This window comes from Muntiacus reevesi, chromosome 6, assembly GCF_963930625.1.
Source record: "Muntiacus reevesi chromosome 6, mMunRee1.1, whole genome shotgun sequence".
Classification (NCBI taxonomy): Eukaryota; Metazoa; Chordata; class Mammalia; order Artiodactyla; family Cervidae; genus Muntiacus; species Muntiacus reevesi.
In genome coordinates, this window is record NC_089254.1 from 14,851,417 (window position 1) to 14,874,216 (window position 22,800).

At 39.3% G+C, this 22,800-nt stretch overlaps 1 protein-coding gene across 1 annotated transcript in view; it reads right to left on the bottom strand.

Annotated features, from left to right (window-relative positions):
- The window catches only part of COL28A1 (collagen type XXVIII alpha 1 chain), a 183,145-nt gene extending 160,739 nt beyond the window's left edge, over positions 1–22,406 (bottom strand). Inside the window, exons 1-8 of the mRNA XM_065938605.1 lie at positions 22,319–22,406; positions 18,946–19,103; positions 17,562–18,118; positions 11,267–11,287; positions 9,592–9,648; positions 7,823–7,876; positions 5,768–5,809; positions 1,379–1,405 (exon numbers count right to left, since the gene is read on the bottom strand). Coding sequence (XP_065794677.1) covers positions 1,379–1,405; positions 5,768–5,809; positions 7,823–7,876; positions 9,592–9,648; positions 11,267–11,287; positions 17,562–18,118; positions 18,946–19,066 — 879 coding nt within the window. The 5' untranslated portion in view covers positions 19,067–19,103; positions 22,319–22,406. The remainder of the gene's footprint in view (positions 1–1,378; positions 1,406–5,767; positions 5,810–7,822; positions 7,877–9,591; positions 9,649–11,266; positions 11,288–17,561; positions 18,119–18,945; positions 19,104–22,318) is intronic.
- Positions 22,407–22,800: the final 394 nt, after the last annotated feature.

Below are 22,800 nucleotides of genomic sequence, written 5' to 3' on the forward strand. Positions count from 1 at the left end.
ATGGACATGGGAAGGAGGTTTGTGTGAGCCTTTGAAGCAGGCTCAGGCCATTTTGCAGGGTCTTCTAGGGTGTTAGATACCCAAAGTATGATCCGGGAGAAGGGGGCATGGGCCTCTCACCCTGCAGACTCCTGGTTCCATCATGAGTGTGGAGGTTGGAGGGGACCCAGAACAGGACCCCCTAATGCAGGCCTTGGGACTTCCCTGGTGACTCAGATGGTAAAGAATCTGCCTGCAATGTGGGACACCCAGGTTCAACCCTGGATCGGCAAGATCCCCTGGCTACGGAAGATCCCCTGGCTACCCACTCTAGTATCCTTGTCTGGAGAATTCCTTGGACAAAGGAGCCTGGTGGGCTATAGTCATGGGGTCATAGAGAGTCAGACACGACTAAGTGACTAACACTTTTACTTGCCCAAGTCTGAGGGTTTTAGGACAGAATGAATGATAACAATATGTTCTGATTTTGAATAGCTTATCTGACCATAGAGAGCATATAATAATAGCAGCATAAACTTAAGAATGAACAACTGAGCACTCAAAGATTCCTGAGCCCCAGTCTAACACATTCATTTCTTTTGAATCAGTTTGATGTCATAATCTGTAATTTTCAAATAATCACAAAATAATCTAACAACTCATAACCTTTGTTTGTCAAATTCACTCCTCCTGCATGTTCTACCTAGATGATTGACTAAATGAAATAAGTAGTTCTTTACGGCTTAAGTAGGATGATCCACCCTCTTTCCCCCAGTAGAGGGTCTTATGTCTGCATTTCATAGGAAGCTAAGTGCCAAGGCACTAGCCTAATTGTAGTATTGCTGTATCCTTTTGTATATAGAAACTTCTGGGCTGGATACTTGTGATGCATGGCTGTAAAAGTCAGGATTCTCTATTGAAGACAATTCATGTTTGCAGGGCTAAGAGAGACTGGATTCTGATCTCAGGAATCTTGGGCTACCTTCCATTCTTTATAGCATATACCAATATCTTAAGTTCTATTATTAGTTTATGTTAACAGAGTTAAAAATGTACTTAGGAATTTGAGAATCCAGACTTCCAAAAATAAGGGAAAATAACTTTTATTAAGTATACAAATGGGCTTCCCTAGTAGCATAGACAGTAAAGCATCTGCCTGCAATACGGGAGACCTGGGTTCAATCCCCGGGTTGGGAAGATCTCCTGGAGAAGGAAATGGCAACCCACTCCAGTATTCTTGCCTGGAGAATCCCATGGACAGAGGAGCCTGGTGGGCTACAGTTCACGGGATCACAAAGAGTCAGACACAACTAAGTGACAAACACACACACACGAATATATAAATACAGTTATGTTTCTGTTTTTCTTTATGAAATTCTGTTTGTTGTTACCAACTTACCTTCTCACCCTTGTACCCAGGGATTCCCTAATTAAAAAAGAAAAGTAGAATATGATATTAGAAGGCATAGTTGGAGGAAGTATCTGATGTTTTTCATTTATAAAGTATAACAAAGCACATTTGTACAGTCTTGGAAAGTAAGACCACATAAAGATAAGCTCGTTTACTTGTCTTTGCTCTTAGAGAATGTGCATATAGTAGAGGGGAGAAAAGAACCTATGTGTCCTTTTATTATATCCTATTCCTAGTTCCACATATTTCTTTCAAACCCAATTTCTTACCCTTTGGCCCGAAGCTAAAGGAAAGACTGTACACTGAAACTCAGTGATGACCTATAACGGTCCTTTCAAAATTGTATATTGACTTTTAAACTACGAACTCTCACAGCTGAGAATGTTCTATGGAGACTGTTAGAGAAATTGGCTTTGAAAACGAGCTGAGATAATGACCTTTAAAATGCCCGTAAATATTTATATCCATTCAGGTCCTCCTTTCAAATTCGGTCTCGAATATAGAACATCAAGGAAATGAACGGTTCCTTTGTCAACCCTGGTGAGACAGTGACCTTTAAGTTACTATATTTTATCCCACGCTAAATAAGGGCCAGCGACTCAGCAGCTCTAGTGTGTCACTCTTGGGAGCCCTGCACAGCCTTCTCCGTTGGGTCACTGCCAACAGTCCTTTAAGTAACACGAAACTGAATTTTAACCTCATTGGGAAATTACCAGCTTCAAGCAACACCAAGTCTTTAATTGGATCAAGTGTCTTTTTCACACAACTATAGTTTCCAAGTATAAAAATAGAATTGTAAGATATATTTTTAAATGAGCTGGAGAAACCAGTGGAATAAACAAGATGTGAGTGTAGTTACATGTGAGTCAGAGTACAAAATTTTGTTCTGTAGGACTTTTTTACCAAAGATAAAAAGGAAAACTTTAGGAAACAAATAGCACTTCTCTCCAAATGTGCAGTCACTGAGAAACTGAAGAGTAAAACTAGCAAAAAAAGAAAAAAAAAAGGAAATGTTATGGTACAATGTAATCCATGTCGGAATCGCTTATTCACATAAATGGTTTAAGGTTTAGTATAGTGGTTAAACTTAAAGGCCATAGTTAAACTGGTGTTCTTTATAAAAAGCAATTCATGTTTGCAGCACTAAAAAAAGACTGGACTTCCCATCTCAGGAATCTTGTGTGATCTGCATCCTTTCTAACCCATCATCATATTTAAAATCCTGTCATTATTTTATGTTCAGAGAGGTAAGATTGTATTTAGGAAGGAAACAATACAGTTTACAAGAATAAAGGAATATTATTTTTTATAGTATAATTTTTTTTCCTGTTTTATTTTCTTGGTTTTTTGTTTGTTTTCTTTTTAGTTTTTTCCCTGAAATCTCTGGTTTCACTTACTAGTTTTAAAATACTCAAATTTAAGACAGTCTACACTGTGCTCATTGGTCTCTGCAAAATTTGCTTCTGACTTTCCTATTTCTATTAATGGGACCATCATATTTCAAATCATACAGAAATCAAAAGTTTATAATCATCTTTTCTCCCTCCTTGCCCCTTCCATTCTTTTAATCCAACCAATTAAAATTCTCCAGCAGTTTCCAGGGCACTTAGTTTCATCCAGAGCTTCTTGTTTTTTGGTAATTACACCTTTGTGTATAACCAATTTGGTTTTGTTTTTTTTGGCCACACCACGGGAACTTTTCTTGGCCACGGATTGAACGCATGCCTCATGCAATGGAAGCGCAGAAGTCCCCATGGAATATCCTCAGCTGTGAAAGTTCATAGTTTAAAAGTCAATATATGACCCAGAGGGATGGAATAGGGAGGGAGGTGGGAGGGGGGTTCAGGATGGGGAATACATGTACACTCATGGTGGACTCAAGTCAATGTATGGCAAAACCAATACAATATAGTAAAGTAAAATTAGTTAATTAATTAATTAAAAAATAAGAAAACAAACAAAGAAAAGTCAATATAACAATTTTGAAAGGACTGTTACAGGTCATCACTGCTACAGTGAGTTTCAATGTATAGTCTCTCTTTTAGCTTTGGGCCAAAGGGTAAGGAATTGGGTTTGAAAAAAATATGTGGAACTAAGAATAGAATATAATAAAAGGAAACACAGGTCCTTCCTTTTCTTCTCTCTACTCTGGACCTTCAGGTAGGTCCCTAGGTCCTGAGCTACAAATGGAGGCCCCTGTGATCTAGCCCCTGCCTACCTCACAGCCGCATCTCCTACCCCTACTCTTCCTCTCATCCCATTTCCTGGGCCCACCAAGCTTCTTCCACCCCACTGCCTTTGCACCTACTGCTCTTTCTGCCTAGGAACCCACGTGACCTTGTTCTGTATTTTCATCAGCAACACGATGGACATGAGTTTGAGCAAGCTCCGGGAGCTGGCGATGGACAGGGAGGCCCGGCATGCTGCAGTCCATGGGGTCGCAAAGAGTCAGACAGGACTAAGGGACTGAAATGAACCTTCACCCTGACTGGAATTCTTATTCACTGATTCGCCTATTGATTGCCTCCTGCTGTGTGAACACTTCATGAAACATGATCTTTCTACCTTGCTCACCTCCATTTCCCCGGCACCCAGTAGAGGGCCCAGCACATAGCACATGCTAAGTAAATCTTGTTGAACAACTGAGGTAGAGTTAGTCACCACTTCCCCACATTTCTGCACCTTCGTGGTCCTCACAGTGTTCCCCTCCTTTCTGTTTTGTTATCACTGTAACTCAGTTCTGTCCCATATAACGTGAGCCGCATATGGCATTTTCAATTCCTTCATAGCCACTTAAAAAATGCAAGAACTAACGGGTGAAATTAATTTTTAATAATATGTTTTATGTCTCCTAACAGGTCAGAATACTGTCATGTTAACACATGATCTATATTAAAAAATTATCAGTGAGATATTTGCTTTTTTTCTGATACTAAGTCACCAAAATTCAGTGTGTAGTTCATTCCGCCAGCACACCTGCCCTCCGGCTTGCCTGTCTTGACTGCCGGTTAAGTACACATGGCCAGTGACTCACATGGGCCAGAGCAGCTCTGGCTAATATCCCTGTTACTTCTCATGCCACCTGTAGCAACAAACCTCTCCAAAGTACACTCTCTGCTCATCCCCACTTCAGTTTTGCTTTTAGAGCCAGGCCAAAATAATCTAAAACCACAGCTCTGGGGCTATGTCCCTCAGCTAAAATTGCAAGGGGAGTCCATCACCCAGCAAAGCCCAGCCTTCCAGGCATCAGGGACCACCCGCTCTGACTCCTAGGCTGTGTCTGCCAGTACTGCTCCCAGGGCCCCCTTTCACCATCCCTCACTCATTGCCCTCCCCCTGGCTGCTGCTCACAGCACTCTCCAGCTGCAATGCCTGCCCGTCCACCTTCCAGTCTGTCTTTATCTGACCTGGTCCTTCACGCTTCACTCGTGAGGGCTCATCCCATAGAACCTACCCTGATAGCTCCAGTCTTCTCTGAATGCCCATTAGACATAATATTTGATGCATGAAATTTTTTATAATGTTTTGACATTCTGCTTCATATTACGGCTGTTTTACCTCTCCTCAGAGATAATGGACTTTCCTGAAAATAAGTACTTTGTCTTAATTTTATTTTCACTAACAGTATGCTTTATACATAGAACATACCTAAAAAGTCTTTGCTGAATGAATAACAAATTTCTGAAGGAATTGCCATTGAGATTATCAATTTTTCTATCAGATTTCTCATGACATTGATTACAAACGCCAAGAGAAGCATTTTTCAAACCTCCGGGTCTGAGTCCTGGGCTTTTTCGTCCAAGGGGACAAGCTGAGAGAGAAACGTAACACAGCTTCTTTTAAGTTCCTGTGTACCTCTCTGCTATTTGCTACACCACTGCAGTCCTCCAGGAAAATGCAAAAGAAGAAATGTAATTATTTCTCAGCTGTACAGTCTCTGAGATCATCTAATTTTAGGGATGATAAGTCAACCAGAATGATCTCTTCTTTTACCTGTAGAATTAGATTTACAAAACCATAGTTGAGATGATGTAATTCTTAGGCTCCCCAGATCTTTAATCTTTTTATTTATTATAAAAAGGACAAGAAGCAAAGGAAAATATTTTTCTCATTTGAGCTTTTCACAAATCTCAAATTGAGCATCAAGGGGTGTCATGTGGTGAAGCACTCTGTCCCATCCTCACTCCTTTTGGACGGAGTATTTTCTCCTCACATTGCAGCTTCTGAGATAACAGTCTATCTGACTGCCTGTCTGAGCCATCCAGAGCACATGTAGACATAAATCATTTTTGCACTGCAGGGGTCAAAATGATCCATTACCAAATCTTAGCATCCTGGAATTACTTTCTTAGGAAGGCATTTCAGTCGTGTACATACCCCTGGGCCTCTTTCTCCAGGTTCCCCTTTTTGAGCATCACCCTGTGACAAGAAGAAATTCAGTCAAAATTCCACAGCCCTGCGGAGCAAGTGATTGCTCAATAAAATGCACTCTTCAGAATTCCCAGATTAATAGGTCAACCCAATGGGGAAAGTATCTTTGACCTTGACCGCTGACTGACCTTCTCACCATGCAGTCTCAGGAAGAAGACAGCAGCTCAGATAGCCTTTGCTCTTTGAAGTGAAGCCAGATGTATAGGGTGCAGAATCCAGGTATGTTTTCACAGCGCAAGCTGAGACTCGCATGCTAGTTTAACAACACGGCCGTTGTTCTCAAATAGACCATTGTACCCTCTCGGAGCCAGCCACTCTGGCTTTTCTCCAAGGGGCTTTGGAATGTTTTCCAAAATGTCCTCAAGAGTGATTGCTTGATTTCAGCAAGACTTAGGAAAATATATTATGTGGCACAAGATTACAAGCCAAATAAATGAAATGGTCACAAAGACTTACAACAGGTATTTAACAAAACAAAAAGAAGACGTGACGGCATTAATTCAGATCCGTAGAAAGTGGGTGAGTGTAGGGTTGTGAGTGTGTGTGTGTTGTAAAGCCACCCAAGAATACTTTACGTTTCCTCTCTTTGGCAAGCAGGCAACTGGCAAAAATGCTTTCATGCATCTAACTTATTATATTTTTCATTAACTCCCTAAACCTATTCTCAGAAATGGAGTTACTGGGATTAAAATTTTGAATATTTGAATGCTTCTTATGTAGTACCTAGCTGCTTCCCAAAATGTTTGTGTTTGTGCCAAGTTACCCTTGCAATGAAGAAGAAAGCAGTTTCAGCACCATATTGGTAGTTATTATTGTTTTAATATTGCTGTTAGTTGCTTTAAAAAACTTTTTAAGATTTAAAATACAGAAAAAAACAATGTGAACTAGATATGAACTGTGTGAACTTCCCTCCACCCCCCCATTCCAAAACAACCCATGAGCCTTGGAGTCCAAAGTTTCTAAAATGTGAACAATTAGTATTAAAGCGCACCTCATTGTCAGTCTTTAAATTTCATCCATTATCCAGTGAAACTAGACATTTTTCTATTTCTTTATTCACTGGATTTATTTCCTCTCTTGAAAACAGTTTGTGTCTTTTGACCATTTAATTATTCATTTCTCACCCATTTTGTAAAATCGTTATGCATTATAGCAGGGCTTCCCAGGTAGTGCTTGTGGTAAAGAATCCTCCTGCCAGTGCAGGTGACTAAGAGACACAGGTTTGATTCCTGCATCAGGAAGATCCCCTGGAGAAGGAAATGACAACCCACTCCAGTATTCTTGCCTGGAGAATCCCATGGACAGAGGAGCCTGGTGGGCTACAGTTCATAGGGTCACAAAGAGTCAGACACACCTGAAGTGACTTAGGACATCAGACGATGCATTATAGCAATTATCTCAATGTCCATGGTATTTGACATAAATAGTTCCATACATGTCTTCCTCTTTAATTATTGTTTTTCATTAAATACAATTTTTCTTTAAATTTTCACATGGTTACATTTGCTAATCTCTCTCCTATGATTCCGTCTGTTCTCTTGAAAGACCATCCCAACAATGATATAATTTTTTAAATCAAAGATTTTTTTTTGGATGGCACACAAAGAAAAGAATTAAGGAATTCGTAAAGGAGTTTTAATTCTTAAAACTCAAGTGCCAACAGCAATGTGTTTCAGAACATGTATTAGTGATTCATGAAACATTGTAGTAGTCAGTTTAGGCCACCATTATTTAAGAATGGGTTTCTCTTTATTCACCTCCCTAGGTTTCCTGAATTTATTGACTGAAATGGTCATATGCTTCTCTGAATTTGTAAATACAAGCTTATACAAGCCAGACAGATAATGCAGGAAGCAGACAGCCTGTATTCTTCACAAGAATCATCAGATTTTTTTTTTGGCATTGGCATAAAGTACAATGCTTTGTTTTCTTAATTTTTGTTCCTTAAGTAGAACTAGAAGGAGATACATTGGTTTAAAGAAAAGCTGTTTAGTCATTTACCGGATTTCCTTTTGGTCCTCGCTCACCTTTGATACCTGGGTTTCCATGTGTACCCTGAAGGCAAAGGGGAAAAAGATTACATGGAACAGACCTTCTATTAGTTTCCTACACCTTACAGTAATTTCTTATCAGCTTCATCCCATAAAATGAGAGAAGATTATAAAAACAAAACTTTGCCTTCAACTCTGCTCACCCTTACTACACCCCAGGAAGATGGCTCAGTCGCGGATAGGCAGATTCTCTAGATTTGCTCAAAAAAAGATAATGTCTCTCTTTTCCTGATATCCGAGGGAGAGTTTCAAAAGGTAGGATAAGAGAGGTCTTCAGTTTTTTTCCAGACAGGCATTTTATTTTCCTATTCTCAAATCACCAAAAATCTCACTCTTCTGTGAACTGGTTTTGGGAACACTCAATAAATGCTAAATGACATAGTTCTATGGCTGCGGACTGACAGGCTACAGGTTCTACAGGAACTGAGCGTTCCAAAGAGTCAGACACGGCTGAGTGGCTATGCACACATGTACACATATGGCTATCCCTATAAAAACATGGTGAAGTAATCTCTTCCAACAATATTGAGTGACTGAAATGGTCAGATTAGCTTAGCAATTGTAAGTTTTCTGACTGTTTCTTCTAAAACATAATTGAATATCCCAAGCAAACCTTTCCTGCTCATTTCTTGCTGTAACAAGTATAAACTAAGACTGCATAGGAAGGAGAAGTTAAGCCTTTGCTTTGACCAAAATCAGGTTTTACTGACTGCCACATTTTCGTATGATGTATCTAGTGTGTTATTTGAAGAAAAAATATTAAAAAGACAGACATTCTCTCTTTCTGATGCCTTGATTGGTAGAATGATTTGAAAACGTATAGGTTTTGGACCCAAGCCTCTGAAGAAAATGTGTCCGAGTCTAAGAAATTCACTGTACACATTTCCCTCCTTGCCCCCAAATGCAAGCATCAGTTCAAAAACATTATTCATGCATTTTCTTGAAGTGTCTCCTCTGGACTCTTGACCTCTAAGGTCTGAAATCACAGAAGAAGATGAAAAACTGAAGGAGCATCATAGAGGTGTCTAAAAGCGTGTGTTAGAGAAATGTCTAACATCTCCAGTCATTGTGATGTCGTTCCCAACACCTTCCCAGAATAGACGTGGCACCTACCAGGTATTAGGGCAGAATATAAGGGAAGCACGCACATCTTTGGGGATTATCTTTTCAAGTACTGAACCATGTTAGCAAATCCTGCCGTTTATTTCCAGTTGCCAAGCGGTGTCTTCCATTTCACACAATTCACTAATATCCAGAGCTCCCTAACAAGCTTCCTCCCCACTAGGCATTTCTGGGGTTGCACTTGGTTAAGTGTGAAGACACAGTTACTTCTGCAGCAGTCACTTGTTTGTAGTTGGAAGTGGGATGAAGCTTTGCCTAGCTCACCGGGGACCTATATGAACCCTTTCTCTATATTTTCACTTCAGTATTGAGAAATTCTGGCTCCAGTTGTCACATCAGAAGAGATGCTGAGATATCCTCTGTGGGAAGAACATCTGATTTTAAGGCAAACTGCCCTCAGTTCAGGTCAGTAAAATCCCAAGCTTATTTCTTAGGACAGAGTGTATCCCTTTAGGAATAAAAGAAAGACATAACATTTCCGTTTTTACTGCAATTTGCTTTTCAACAGCACAAAGTAGCCCAGTGTTTTCAGCATAGAGTATCAGGAAGCTAGGACTTCCTGAGCTGACCCTAAGTTCAAGGCAGAAATATACTCACAGGAGACCCTGGATCGCCGGGATCCCCCTTCTCACATTCACAAATCTTGCGTTCACACTAAATCAACAATGAAACACAACATTAACACACAGTGAAATAGAGCATATTATATCTCATTCAACACATAACTAAATGGAGCACTCCCTTGAAGAAACTTTACCTTGAAAATTTATGGAGCTTTGGCTCTCCCTATTAAATTCTTTTAAGAAAACTCCGAGCTAGGAAAGAGCCAGCTAATAATGTATTAAATGTTGGAATGGTTAAATAAAATAGACCTCCCATTAAAAATATATGTATTAATATAACATCTACTCATCAGTTAAAATGAGAAAACAAACATTTTCAGTGGACTTTTGGAGTTTCTGCTGTTTTTCTTCTATATAACACGTCCAGGCTCAATAATATACAAATATCAAATACTGCTTTACTCAACAAAGGAAAATTTTTTATCTAAACCGTATTTTATCAATTCTGAGATACATCTTTTCCCTTATTTTCACATCTTTGAAATCAGAAGAAGTATTCTATGAGTCGGGCTTGACCAGGATGAAGCTGGTGTTTTCTGCACATGCCCTTCAGCTCTTCCAGAATGAGATGGAAGAAAACTCCAAAGACACAACCAGAGCACCTGAGGAAATGCTGTGTCACCTATAGTTTTTGTGGCACAGGGGCCAGTATTGTGTGCAAAAGTCAGGGCAGCAATGACTCTGAGACAGAAAGTGATTCAGAAGATTTCGACTTTGAATGCAAAGAAGTGGTAGAAATAACCAATTTAGTTTGCTTATATTTTCTCTCTTAAGTATGCACAAAAGTGATACAGGATTTAAAAATCTATATCTAAGTACATCTAAAAGGACTCTTGCCTTAAGTATAAAATGAAAAATTGTGATTCATAAGAAGGCACTGTATCATATTTTAATTGGGAGAGAGCTTTTTTAAAAATCTCTCTAAATGGCATGTAAAATAGTGATGTATCTGACCATGTATGATTCAGCGAAGCATGGTTCTCTACAAGATTTGGCTGGCTCCTAAGTATTTTATGTGATACTACTCATAAGTGTCCTCATGTTAAAGAAGCAATTTCTCAAACTAAGTTCAGATGTTCTAAACCCTCTGCCCAGAAACATAACGTCCAGTACTGCAGTCCTCAGCAAGCTGATGGCCATCCATTGTGCTGAGTACTGTCCAACCAGTGTTGGCCAGCTTCCTTCGCCAGTTGGTCTGGTGGCCACCATCAGGGAGGAGATGAGCTCAGTCAGTCATCAGGCAGCGGGGGTGACTCTGAGCCCTGTCCATTAGCCAGGAACACTACTTCATCCTGGCCAGCTCAAGACCCACTAGAGCGGAGGACCCTCATGAGCGGGGGGTATTGAGACACAGCTGGAATGAAGGCAGCAGTATGAAAGTAAGCAAAAACTGTATCATCTGCATTATCACTGATAACCACTCTCTAAAATCATTTAAATACTTCCTACTTTTTCTAAAATTTCCAACCTGCAGTGGATATGGCAGCATAAAAAAAATCAAGTGACTGCCTCAAAATAGAGCAGCTCATTTTTAAAAAGTAAGAATTTTTATTTAGTCACACCTTACCTTCTAATGTGAATTATAATGCTGATTTGATTATGTGAGCGTTTTAGAGTAATTCATAGTCATCAAAGCATGTGGTGCTTACCTTCTTTTCAAATAAGATATCCTAGGAGGGAAAAAAGAATGAAACATTAACTCAATTCATGATTCTGCTTCCAGCTTCTTATTAGCCTTAATTATTCCCAATGGGATATGCAATTTCCAAGAAGAATAGCAATTCAACCTTTTTAACCTTGTAAAAGCAATAAAGCCCCAGCCAACCACCCAAGAAGCACTCTGAGCCATATACTAATAGAAGACATGAAGGGTACTAACATTCATTCAAAATAATTTTTTTCTAGGAACTTCATCCTATTGCATCCCATGTTTTCTCTCTTGTTCCTTTTTATCAGCTCTAGAATCTCCATAGTTTGGCTATAAGCTCAATCAGCCATAATGAGAATTTTCTTGCTTTTATTTACAAAGACTTAGGCAGAATATGCAATTGTGTATTTTCTCTTCTCTATTTTTCTATCCTTATGTGCTGTACTGTGCTTAGTTGCTCAGTCGTGTCCAACTCTTTACAACCCCCAAGGACTGTAGCCCACCAGGCTTCTCTGTGCATGGGGTTTCTCCAGGTAAGAATACTGGAGTAGGTTGCCATGCCCTCCTCCAGGGGATCTTCCACACCCAGGGATCGAACCCAGGTCTCCCACATTGCAGCTGGATCCGATTCTTTAACATCTAAGCCACCAGGGAAGACCAAGAATACTGGAGTGTATAGCCTATCCCTTCTCCAGGGATCTTCCCGACCCAGGAATTGAATGGGGTTGTCCTGCATTGCAGGTGGATTCTTTACCATCTGAGCTATCAGGGAAGCTCTTTTATCGCCATACAGATGTGCATTTATTGTTTAGCATTAGAACATTAATTTTAGGGTGATAACTTCATGAAACATTAATAAGCCTTCCAAGTCAGTGTGGCCCAGTGGCTCATTCTGTCATAAAGAAACGAGACACAGAGCTGTGACTTGCCCAGGGTCACACTGTCGGGCTGAGCTACCTGACCAAGCTCAGCACTATTTCCTACTTAACCACACAGAGATGAACTAGCCAGAATATTTTTCAAAACTACTTTGAACTCGTAATTTTAGAGAAATTCACCGTGTGGTTTTTGTCAGACCTTTAGGCCTCACTACCCCACTCCAGTTCAGTGGGGTATTATTTCCTGAAAAGTGTACTGAAGATCATGTCTGAATCAGTGGACACAAGCTATGTTTACAGATAGAATCATTACTCTCTGAAGGTAGAATTTTTGTGTCAAATTAATGCCTTATGACTGAATCTGAGGGGTAGCTCACACATGATAAAATAGAAAACGGAAGCAAAAAGCACTAGAATATTTGTTGCAAGTTGTTAAAAATAAAGAATGTAATGAGGAAGCTAAAGATAAGTCAGAGTTGTACCTTTACAGAAGACTCTGCATCTTTTTAGTTTTGTTTTTACTCTACATCTATTTCGATACAAATGAGTTGTTTAGAGAAGATATATAGCAACATGCTTTAGGTACCTCTGGTGATTTAATCAGGCCAAAATTTAGGCTAGGAATTCAGTGTCATCTAGGGTTTTCATCTTGTTTCCACCATTATCTAGCCACCTGACCATGGGCAAGTCATATAATCCCTCCAGTTCATTTTCCACACCTATGAAACAAAGAAGCTTGACACCGTGGTCTTGGGAGCTGTCCAACTCTGGCCACAGACCCTATCTACGAAAATCAACATCTCAACTATGCTCTCTTTCTCTTGCCCTACCCCAGTGATTTTAAATTACTGGGTAAAGTAAACCCAGGCTGAAAGCAGATGAGATACTTGTGTCTTTAAGAACTAGTAGGTCATATGGACAAGGGACACTCAGCTAAACTGACAATTTTAGTGTAAAACAGCATTACCCTCTCCAGAATATTTGGCTGTGCCTAGAAAGTTGAAATTTACATGCTTTATCTCCAGGATGCCCAGGACAAGTCCTGGCTTCCACCTGTGATCCTGACATACTTTCCAGACACACCCTAGAGAAATTCTTGTATAGTTCAGCATTCATTGTTTTTAATAGTGAACAATTTGAAATAAAATGTCCATCAATAACATAATGGATCAGTAAGCAAATACCACTCAGCAGTTAAAATCAATGTATTGAATTTATATATTTTAACAGATAAATTTCCTAAAAAGTTGAATGAAAAAGAAAGTTGAAGATGAATGCCTAGAACATGATCCGAATTGTGAAAATATTTAAAATATACATCAGAAACTTGATTTGCTCTGAGAGGGAGAGAAGAAAAAGAAATCTGAAAGAGAGGCAATAAACAACTAATAAGTCAAGTCAGATTGTAATGTTTGAAAATAGCTACTGAAATAAAGAAAAATTCAAAGTTGTGTCCCTTTATCATCTTTTTATACTAAGCAATATCCTTATCGATTTTAAACTCATGAATTTAACCACTAGTGCGGCAGATGTGTAATTTTACACTTTTTTAACTTTTCCTTTGAAAATTCAATTTCTGCTTTGCCACATTACCCTTTAAATGTATGTGCCACAAGGCTTAAAAGCTGTAACAATGCAACTAATTATTTTTGGAACTCCTTGGTTTTTGTGTTTGCTTGAATTTATATTTCCGTGGAAACAAAAATGGACCCAAACCTCACAATAGATAAGACTGTTTCAAACAAGAGCAAAGCTGCATTCCCTAAGGGCACTTGCAGTCCATAAGCCCCAGTGATGGAGATCACCGCACAGCCAGCTGCGTGGGAAGGAGAGCCTAGACTTGGCGGGCAGAGAAGGAGGAATAGGATGGTTTCTTGGAATTGGTTGGCCTTCTGGATGATTTTGAATAAAGGAATGCAAAGGACCAACTCATTAATGGAATGTTGTTCTATATGTCAAAGTTGATAAGGAAAAAAGGCATAAAGACCCATGTGGGCAATCAGACAAAGGAAACACTGAGGAGCGACATTTTTAAAAAGTGGACAGAGCTGGAGGCTTGGAGAGCAGTGAGGCATTTTGCTTAAGCAGAGAGGCAGGCCATCTGGGAACAGTTGGGAGAACGTGGTCAAAGCCAGAGGGAAGGTCCTGTTCAATGAAAGTCTAGGTGGATACTATGATTTAAATGAAAAAGTATAAACAGAGAAAGGACCTCATCAGAGCAAAAAGAAGGCGCATTTTATTAACAGAGTCAGAGTTTTATGATGGTAGATATGTGGGAAAAAAAGAAGTCTAGAATGGAATTGCCAATTTTGTGAGTGAGCATGAGGTCAATGCTCTCAGAAGGGAGCAGAGAAAATGTGAGGACGGTGCCAACGTTACTAGCATGACAGCAAATAGGATGAGAATAAAGAACTTAGTAGGCAAGGATTACAAATTCTATGACAAAAATAATATTTGCAACTTAATATAGCAGAAGAATAGCCATTATCAAATCTCAGAGAACAGAAATAAGGCTCTAAACAGAGGAGGCCTTGAAAAACTGGGAAGTGGACCATCCTAATAAATTAATGAAGCCTAGGATTCTAAAGATGATATAGAAATGATGAAGTTGATCCCTTCTTGCTCTGTGAGGGAGAAGATGCACTAAATTAATGTTTTTCTTAGTAATCTCCAAATAAAGAGACCAATTTGTTACAGTTGTTATCCCCATAAAGACTTTTTTTAAAGCTTAAGGTCAAAGATAAGAAAGACTTTTTTTTAATATCCACATACTCTCTCTTGCTCTTTTAAAGGACCAAGTAAGATATCCAGAAGGTGGTTTGAATGTGTTTCTTTAGGGTTCAGTACTATTCTGTAAATCATAATAAAACAGAAACACGAATATTTTCTTTTTGGAATCATCAGGTCTCTCTTGGGTAATTTAGAACTAAATTGTTTTCAGGGTTTCTTACATGATACTTCCTGATAGAGGTGCCAAGGAACATGCAATGATTCCTTGATTTTTCTGGTCTCCTGCAAAATCTATTCACCATGTACACTCCTGTCCATAAATTCAACTAAAGTCTACTCTGCAATGAAAAGAATAAACTGACAATAGAAAAACAACCCAGATGAATTTAAGAATCATTACACTGGGAGGATGGAGCTGACACAACATGAGTACACATGATGTGCACTTGTTTATATAAAATTCTAGAAGACGTACACTAATTTAGGGTGACAAGTCAGGTCAGTAGTATCTCAGGAACAAGGAATGCATGTATTGCAAAGAGGCATAAGGAAACTTTTAGAGATGATGAAGATGTTCCATATCCTATTTGTGTTGGTGGTTTCATGGGTGAAAACATCTAGAAAAACTCATGGAATTTTGCATTTAAAGTAGATGAAGTTTTGTGCTTATACATAAGTAACTTATTTTTTTAAGTCAACTTCATGATTATTTCAACTTCATGCCTCTTTCTTTCAAAAGAAAAAGTTTGAAAAATTGAACTACAGATTTAACAGAAACAGATTAGATAAGGACTTTTCAAATAGTCTGAGCAAAAGTCCAGTTTTGCTTCCTAGACAGTGGCCATTTGAAACATTGATACTTAGTATATATCTCTTTGAAAAACCAGATAAGCTGTTTGGATCCTGCAATTTGTTTGGAAAGCAGCACCTCCTTCTAAGAAATGGCTTGTTCACAGAGCTTCCATCTGAACAAACAAGCTGAAATCAGAGGATGCTACGGAAGAGCAGAGTCATGAGGATGCTTGGTCATTTTTCGGTTTCCCCCAAAAAAGTTTTGCTTCGGATGTACTGCCAAGAGCCTGCACTCTCAGTTGGGCAGGAGTTCTTAGCGAGGGTGTGTCTGGAGGGAGTATGAACCTCCTGAGCTGACACATCTGGCCAAACAAGGAGCTGCCTGTCCTGTGTCTTCTCCAGGCAGCAGCAGATGACTCATTATCGCAACCCCGGGGTTCTTTCCTGCACATGCTGGAAACTTCTGTCTCATTCAGTGGTGAGGACTCAAATTAGGCACAGGCAGGGCTAGCCTGACCCCCCTGCACGTTCCCTTTCCTGCAGAAGAGATGCTCACGTAAGCATTCACCCCAGGTACCTGAGGGCTGAGCCCGTCGTCTGAGGTCTAGGCAGAACTGCCCCGTCGTCTGAGGTCTAGGCAGAACTGCCCTCTCGTCTTCCCCTAATGCCCAAGTTTCAAAAGGCTAAAAACAGCAGTAGGTTTTGGAGGAGGGGTGTTTCTTAACTGTTTCAAGGAATTTTTGCTTGAGAAAGCCTTTAAAAAAATTACTCTCTTCTCTCCCAATGTAATTTTACAGGGTCAAGCATGCAGGCTCTGGGGTCTTTGCCTAGCCTTAAATTTTCAATTATAAAATGGAGATAATAAGAGTACCTACATTATAAGATTGTTGTAAACTTTGAATAAAAGAAAATATATAAAGCACTCAGAGCAATGACTAATACACAGCACTCAAGACATAATCACTGTGATTTAGGTAAGAAAAACTCAGCGTCTCGTGCTAAAAACAACTGAGAGTAACAAAATCAAAGTAATGTTGGGAAAAAGAATTGAGAGATGGGACAAAGGAGCAAGACAATCTCTGAAAGAGGGCCTGAGATTTTTTCAATCGATAGAAAAGAGCCATATGAAGTACTCAGAACCTAAAGGACACATCAGCCTAGCCCTCTTGTCAAGAATTTTTTTTTTTAAATCAGCATTTTTAAGAAAATTAATTTTTGACCCTTAACAAATCAACCACCTTATCTCCAGGAGTTCCTCCTTGAGAAATGTGGTGAAGAGGAATTTTGTTTTGATTGCTTTGCATTGTGCTTTCCCTAGCAGCAAGGAAGGGTTCTTACAACCAATAAAGAAAAGCAGTGATACCGCCAATCATGACTTAAAATTAGATGACCTCGTTAATACCTAAGAATCAAGGAGATAAATTTTCAAACTGGAAATCTGCGACCTTCACTTGAGCATAATATGGCAAATGGTGAGACAAAGGGTTGAAAAATATTTCTGCACAAGTGGAATGGGAAAAAAAGAACTTAAGACAAATATGGCAGATTGCAATTTGACCACAAACCGAATATAAGTCGGCAGTGTTCACTGAGCCCAGGATGCACAAACAGGAGTCCCAGATGGATGATTGGAAATGAATCCTTCCAAACTCTTCAGCATTGGCTGACGGTAGAGTTAGGAATGCAATTATAGGGAATTAGCCTGGTACCTCCCCAGTTTATGTGGTGCAAACTGTCAAGAATGTAGAGACACATCAAAAAGATTCTTCTTTCCATTTCAAAGGTAGATTTTTTTTCCCTTTCATCTTTTTGACCTATTATCCTTTCAGAATTTGTGAACAAATTATCAGCATTATAATAAGAAATATATATAAAACCAACATGTTAGGTACCTACCAGGCGATCCTGAATTTTGTCGACAAGGGTTGAATCATTCAACAGGAGAATGGGTACACTGGGTAAATCCCCAGATATCAAGCGCAGTTTGGTTTCGTTGACTACAGTAGAAAGTCCAATGGTGATAAATAATATTCCTGCAGTTCTGGCGTCTTCAGAAATACTTTGAACATCTGGATTCTTCGGATGGTCAATGCCATCAGTCATCAGCAGAGCCACTTTGACGCCATCCTTACGCCCTTCCCTCTTAAGTAGCCTCGTGGCATTGGCGATGGCATAATAAGAGAAAGTACCTTGCCCAATGAAATTCATAGACTTGACCCTCTGTTTAAAAGTCTGTAGATCTTTCCAGGAGGAAAAAGGTGGATCAATTTGGACAGAGCTGCTAAACTGAAGGGCTGCCAGTTTGATGTCATATTTCAAGGAGCCCACTGGGGTCAACTGAAATATCTTGTCACTCAAGCTACCCACAAAATCTTTTTGTTTGTCAAAGAGAAAAATTTTGGAACTTTCAGAGCTGTCGACGACAAAGACAAGATCTATGAAGCACGTGGAGTCTGAAATAGAGCAAATAGGTTAGGCAGCATCCTTGTCCCCACTTGTAAAACAACTTTGCATAAGGAAAGCCCTGAGGCGTGTGGTCTGAATTGCTGATTCCCAAGAGCAGAAGGAAGTGAAAATGAGAGGCACCTTGGAGATCGGGCTTACATTGTAAATAACTAAATCTCTTTCCAAGTCTTCAAATTCTTTTCCTCTTCTAAAATCGTGCAAATCAAAAGCAAACAAAATACCATATATTCTGAGCATCTTCCCAAGGTAAAACTTACTTAAAGTGAGAGGAAAAGAAAGTACATTGTAGTCTAAAAATTCAAGAAACACTAGGCAAAGTTGTCTAGAAGTAAATAATACTCTGCCTCATTCCCAGATTGTGTGACATATTGGTGAGGCCGCATCTTGTTTGGGAGCAATTTTTAGTTTTTTAACATTTTTTAAATCAAGGGAGAAAACGACTGGATGCATCACTTTGCAGCAGTGGCGAGGGACCAAGAAACCTAATCGTGAGAACTGAAGGTTGAATCCTAGCTCTGTGACTTGCTAGCTAATTTGTCTGCAGCCTCAAGCATGCCCCTTCACCTTCTGGGCCTCAGTTTCCTTATCTATGTGAGTGGCGTTCTCTGTTGTGTTCACTTATGTATGCTCTGTAAGTACCCGTGTAAGTATGCTCTGTAAGTATGTAAGGTGCCTTATGACCATATCAAAATAGAATATCACATATATACATAAATATGTGGTTTGCTGTTTATACCAAGTGCTATTTGGAAAAATTCATATTAGGGTTTTAAGAAACTAAAACTAACAAAGATAAAACAAAACATTTTTTTACCCTGGAGATTTTTCCTTGCAAGTAAATTGGTCTTTGAGCCTTTCTTTCTTTGTCCATATATTGCTTGACTCATAAAAGCTGGCAAAAGCAGGAAATACAGGACAAAATGTCTGTTCCACATTATGATGGATGGTGAAAAATCATCTGCCGTGTAGCACCTTTAATTTAAAAAATCAGTTATAAATACTTTAATGAGATACAGAGTTTGCTATTTTTAACTTCAAGCCGGTAAAACTGAAAGCTGGCATGTGGAAAGAGAAAAGGGTTTTTCATTCATATTTATGGAGAATTATCCACATGGGGATTTTTAAAGTTTCTAATCTAAATAAATCATGGTGACACAACCAAAAACTATTAATGAATATTTTTGTATATTCAAAGAGTTACATCCAGGTAGTCTGAATTTCCCGTTATGTTATGGGGAGCAGGAGAGGAGAGAGCTATTTAAAAACATTTCAGTCCCACTCTATATGATGCCTGTGTTTCAATCACAGGGCCTGTTTGACATTTCCACATTCTCCAAGGTAGGATCAGATTGCTACAAGGTTGTTTTATCCATTTTCATTATGACTAACTCCTGACCGTGCCAATATTTTTACAGGGCTGTAGAGAGCCACCACGATTTAAGTCTTAATATTACATGCACAATTTCAGCGAGTTCAGAGGTCATCAAAAATTGAATTGCCCTTCTGTTTCCACCGAACCCCATTTTCTACATTTACTTTGTTAACTTCATCTCCACTGGAGCTTCAAGCTGTCCTACAGCTGCATATCCCGTCAGTCAAAAGAGTGTGAGAGCAAAAAAAAAACAAAAACCAAAAAAACCAGATTTGCTAAGGGTTAGCTGGAAGAACTACCGGACAGAAATAGGACTTGAAATCAGGAAGCAATCCCCTCTGAAAGGCCCTGTGAAACTTTTTTCCTGGATAGATTAAAATATAATCCTGTATTTAAATCTTCAGCAATCTTCAGCAGTCAGTAGTCCCAGCTATGTACCAAATGCCTTTAAAAGCCACAGAGTTACCTGGCAAAAGAAGACTCATGTGTGGCTAGCCCAGTAGACCTGAGAATGGGAGTAAGAAGGCTTATTTTGAACCCCATGCTTTGCATGGTTTGGAAATGCTTGCCGGCTTGAAGTGTATATACTTTAGAAGTTCTGGAAAAAGAATCACACTTACCTTCTTTGGCACCTTGCCTTAAGGGAATGGTAAACTGGGAAATCATAAGCATGAATTTTTCCAGACTCTGAATGGGGCGGGGGGGGGGGGGGTGCGGTTTGAAATACATGCTAAGGCAGTAAGGAATGAGATGGGAGACTGACTTCTTCATACATGCCAGATGGAGAAGCCCCAACGAGAAGCAAAGACTTCGGATTGGGGAAGAATCAGTGGAGGGCTCCAGGCTGTAATCTGCCCCTAGAATAGCCTTGATTAGCAGGAAGCTTATTAAGCTGGCCTTTTATCAGTATGACCAACTGTGCATGTGTGTGTGCCTAGTCGCTCAGTCGCGTCCAACTCTTTATGACCCCATGGACGATAGCCCGCCAGACTCCTCTGCCCATGGAATTCTCCAGGCAAGAGTACTGGAGTGGTTTGACATTCCCTTCTCCAGGGGATCTTCCTGACCCAGGGGTCAAAACCATGCGTCCTGTATTGCAGGCAGATTCTTCACTGCCTGTGCCACCATCTTTCTTGGCATTTGCCTCACATGCAATTGACCAAATGTTAACTGCTCTTCAGACCAGGTATGCTAAGATTTGGAGACAACTAGGTATTAAAAGGGACTTCCTGGTGGCTCAGATGGTAAAGAATCTGCCTGCAATGCAGGAGACCCGGGTTTGATCCTTGCATCAGGAAGATCCCCTGGAGAAGAGAATGGCTACCCACTCCTGCATTCTTGCCTGGAGAATCCCACAGACAGAGGAGCCTGGTGGGCTACAGTCCATTGGATCGCAGAGTCGGACATGACTGAGCAACTAGCACTTTCACAGCTTCACATTCAAAGCTGTGTATCAAAACGCGGCCGCTGTTACATTTTCAGAGGGGGAAACGTATAACATCATGTCCCTGGTATTACATATGACTTCTTTCTTTTGTTGAGCCTTGTACTTAAAGAAGTTCTCAGAACTTCTGGAAATAAGGGACTGAAAATTTAATTTCATTGAGAACAAGAGAGATTTTACAAGCTTGTAGTTTGTAGATCAAGACAATTCTTCAAAAACCTAAAGAAGGGGATTCCCATGCAGGATCCTGAGATGAAAACCACTGTTTCTCTTATTTGCAGGCCTCATTTTGGGCTTCGGAAATGCTGGCTTTAAATAGATATCTTTCCCCTAAACTAGGCACTTGCTCAGACAGTTTGTTGATGTGTAATTATGAATTCATAACTGAAGCCTTATATATATATAATGTTCCCTAACACAACTGATTCATTAGCAATAATCACAATATCTCATACTTTACTACTGTTTGTTCTGACATTTTTTATCTAGTTCTCCCAAACCAAAGTCATGCTGTTGCTTTCTGATATTAGCCAGAGAACACCCTTACACTTTCTTTAGTTTTTCAGTTCTACTATCCTCCTAAAATCTCTTATTAGTTTAATATCCTTTTTTTTTAGTTTAATATCTTAAGAGTCCACTCATTTTGGATCCCTTTTGTCATGTTTTATTTTGCCTCGGTTTTTAATACTTCCCACCTTTCTCTCGTTTAGATGTTATATACAAGCAAAATAGGTTTCAGGGGAAAAGAGTCATTAGTTAAATAAAGAAAATATAAACCTCTGTGCTTACTACAGTTTACATTTCATAAATGCAGAAACAACTGTTACCTTTAATCAAATGCCATAGTTTTGGCTTTTTTGTGTGAAATTTATTTGGAGTAAATATTAGGATCAATAAATCCAAGAGAACTTATATTTTATGACTTTTTGGAAATAAGATTATCTTTCAGCAAAGTTTACTAGTTTTATTCACAATGTTTGCATCTCATTTGTTTTGCCATGAAGATAAAGTGATCGGATACTTTATCCAAATCGTTAAACTTACCATGTTATAAAGCATTCTGCAGTGAATACTGAGTTATAAAAACGTGTCCAAATTTAAACAAAGATGTTCCAAAAGATATTAACAGTATAACAATGCTACATAGTAGGCTATAAATTAAAAATCAATTTTGAAATAGCTTTAAAATTTACATTTTTACATTTTAACAATTATTCTTATTTCCCTGATAATATAATTAAAGTAATAACAAAGGATAAAAAAATTGATAAGCTTTCTTCACATAATAAATACAGAAACTTCTTAGTCTTCCACAGTTCCTAGATGTCTGAACTGTCTTCCAGTGATTAAAACAAAACGGTCATGTCTTACCTTATAAAGTTTATCAAACAGGAGTTAAAGACTGGTTAAGCAAATGCCAACAGCAAGGACCATTGCTGAGGATGGAGCTGACTATTTGATATTGTTCTGTTCTGTGGGAAATAAAAATTGTCTTTGCTTTTAGATCTTTTGTAATTCTCTACTCATGTTTTTTAGACTAAATTAAAGCAAGAGTGGCTAGGCATTTGGCCAGGGTGCAAGATCTGGGTGGGATCCGTGAGTAATTTAAAGGAGCAGTGCCTTTCATAATAAGCCTGTGCTTTCCAGGCTGTTCTAAAAATAACTTGGGCAGATTTTCTACAGTTTAGACGTTTATTGACCGCCTGCCTTTGTTTGTCAGGCCGTGTCCTCTTTCTGGTCCTTTGCCCGGGAGTTGCTCGGTAAGATACTGTTTCTGAAGAGCTCTGTGAAGGAGGATAAGTCATACCAGCTTGAGTGTGCATGCTAAGTCACTTCAGTCGTGTCCGACTCAT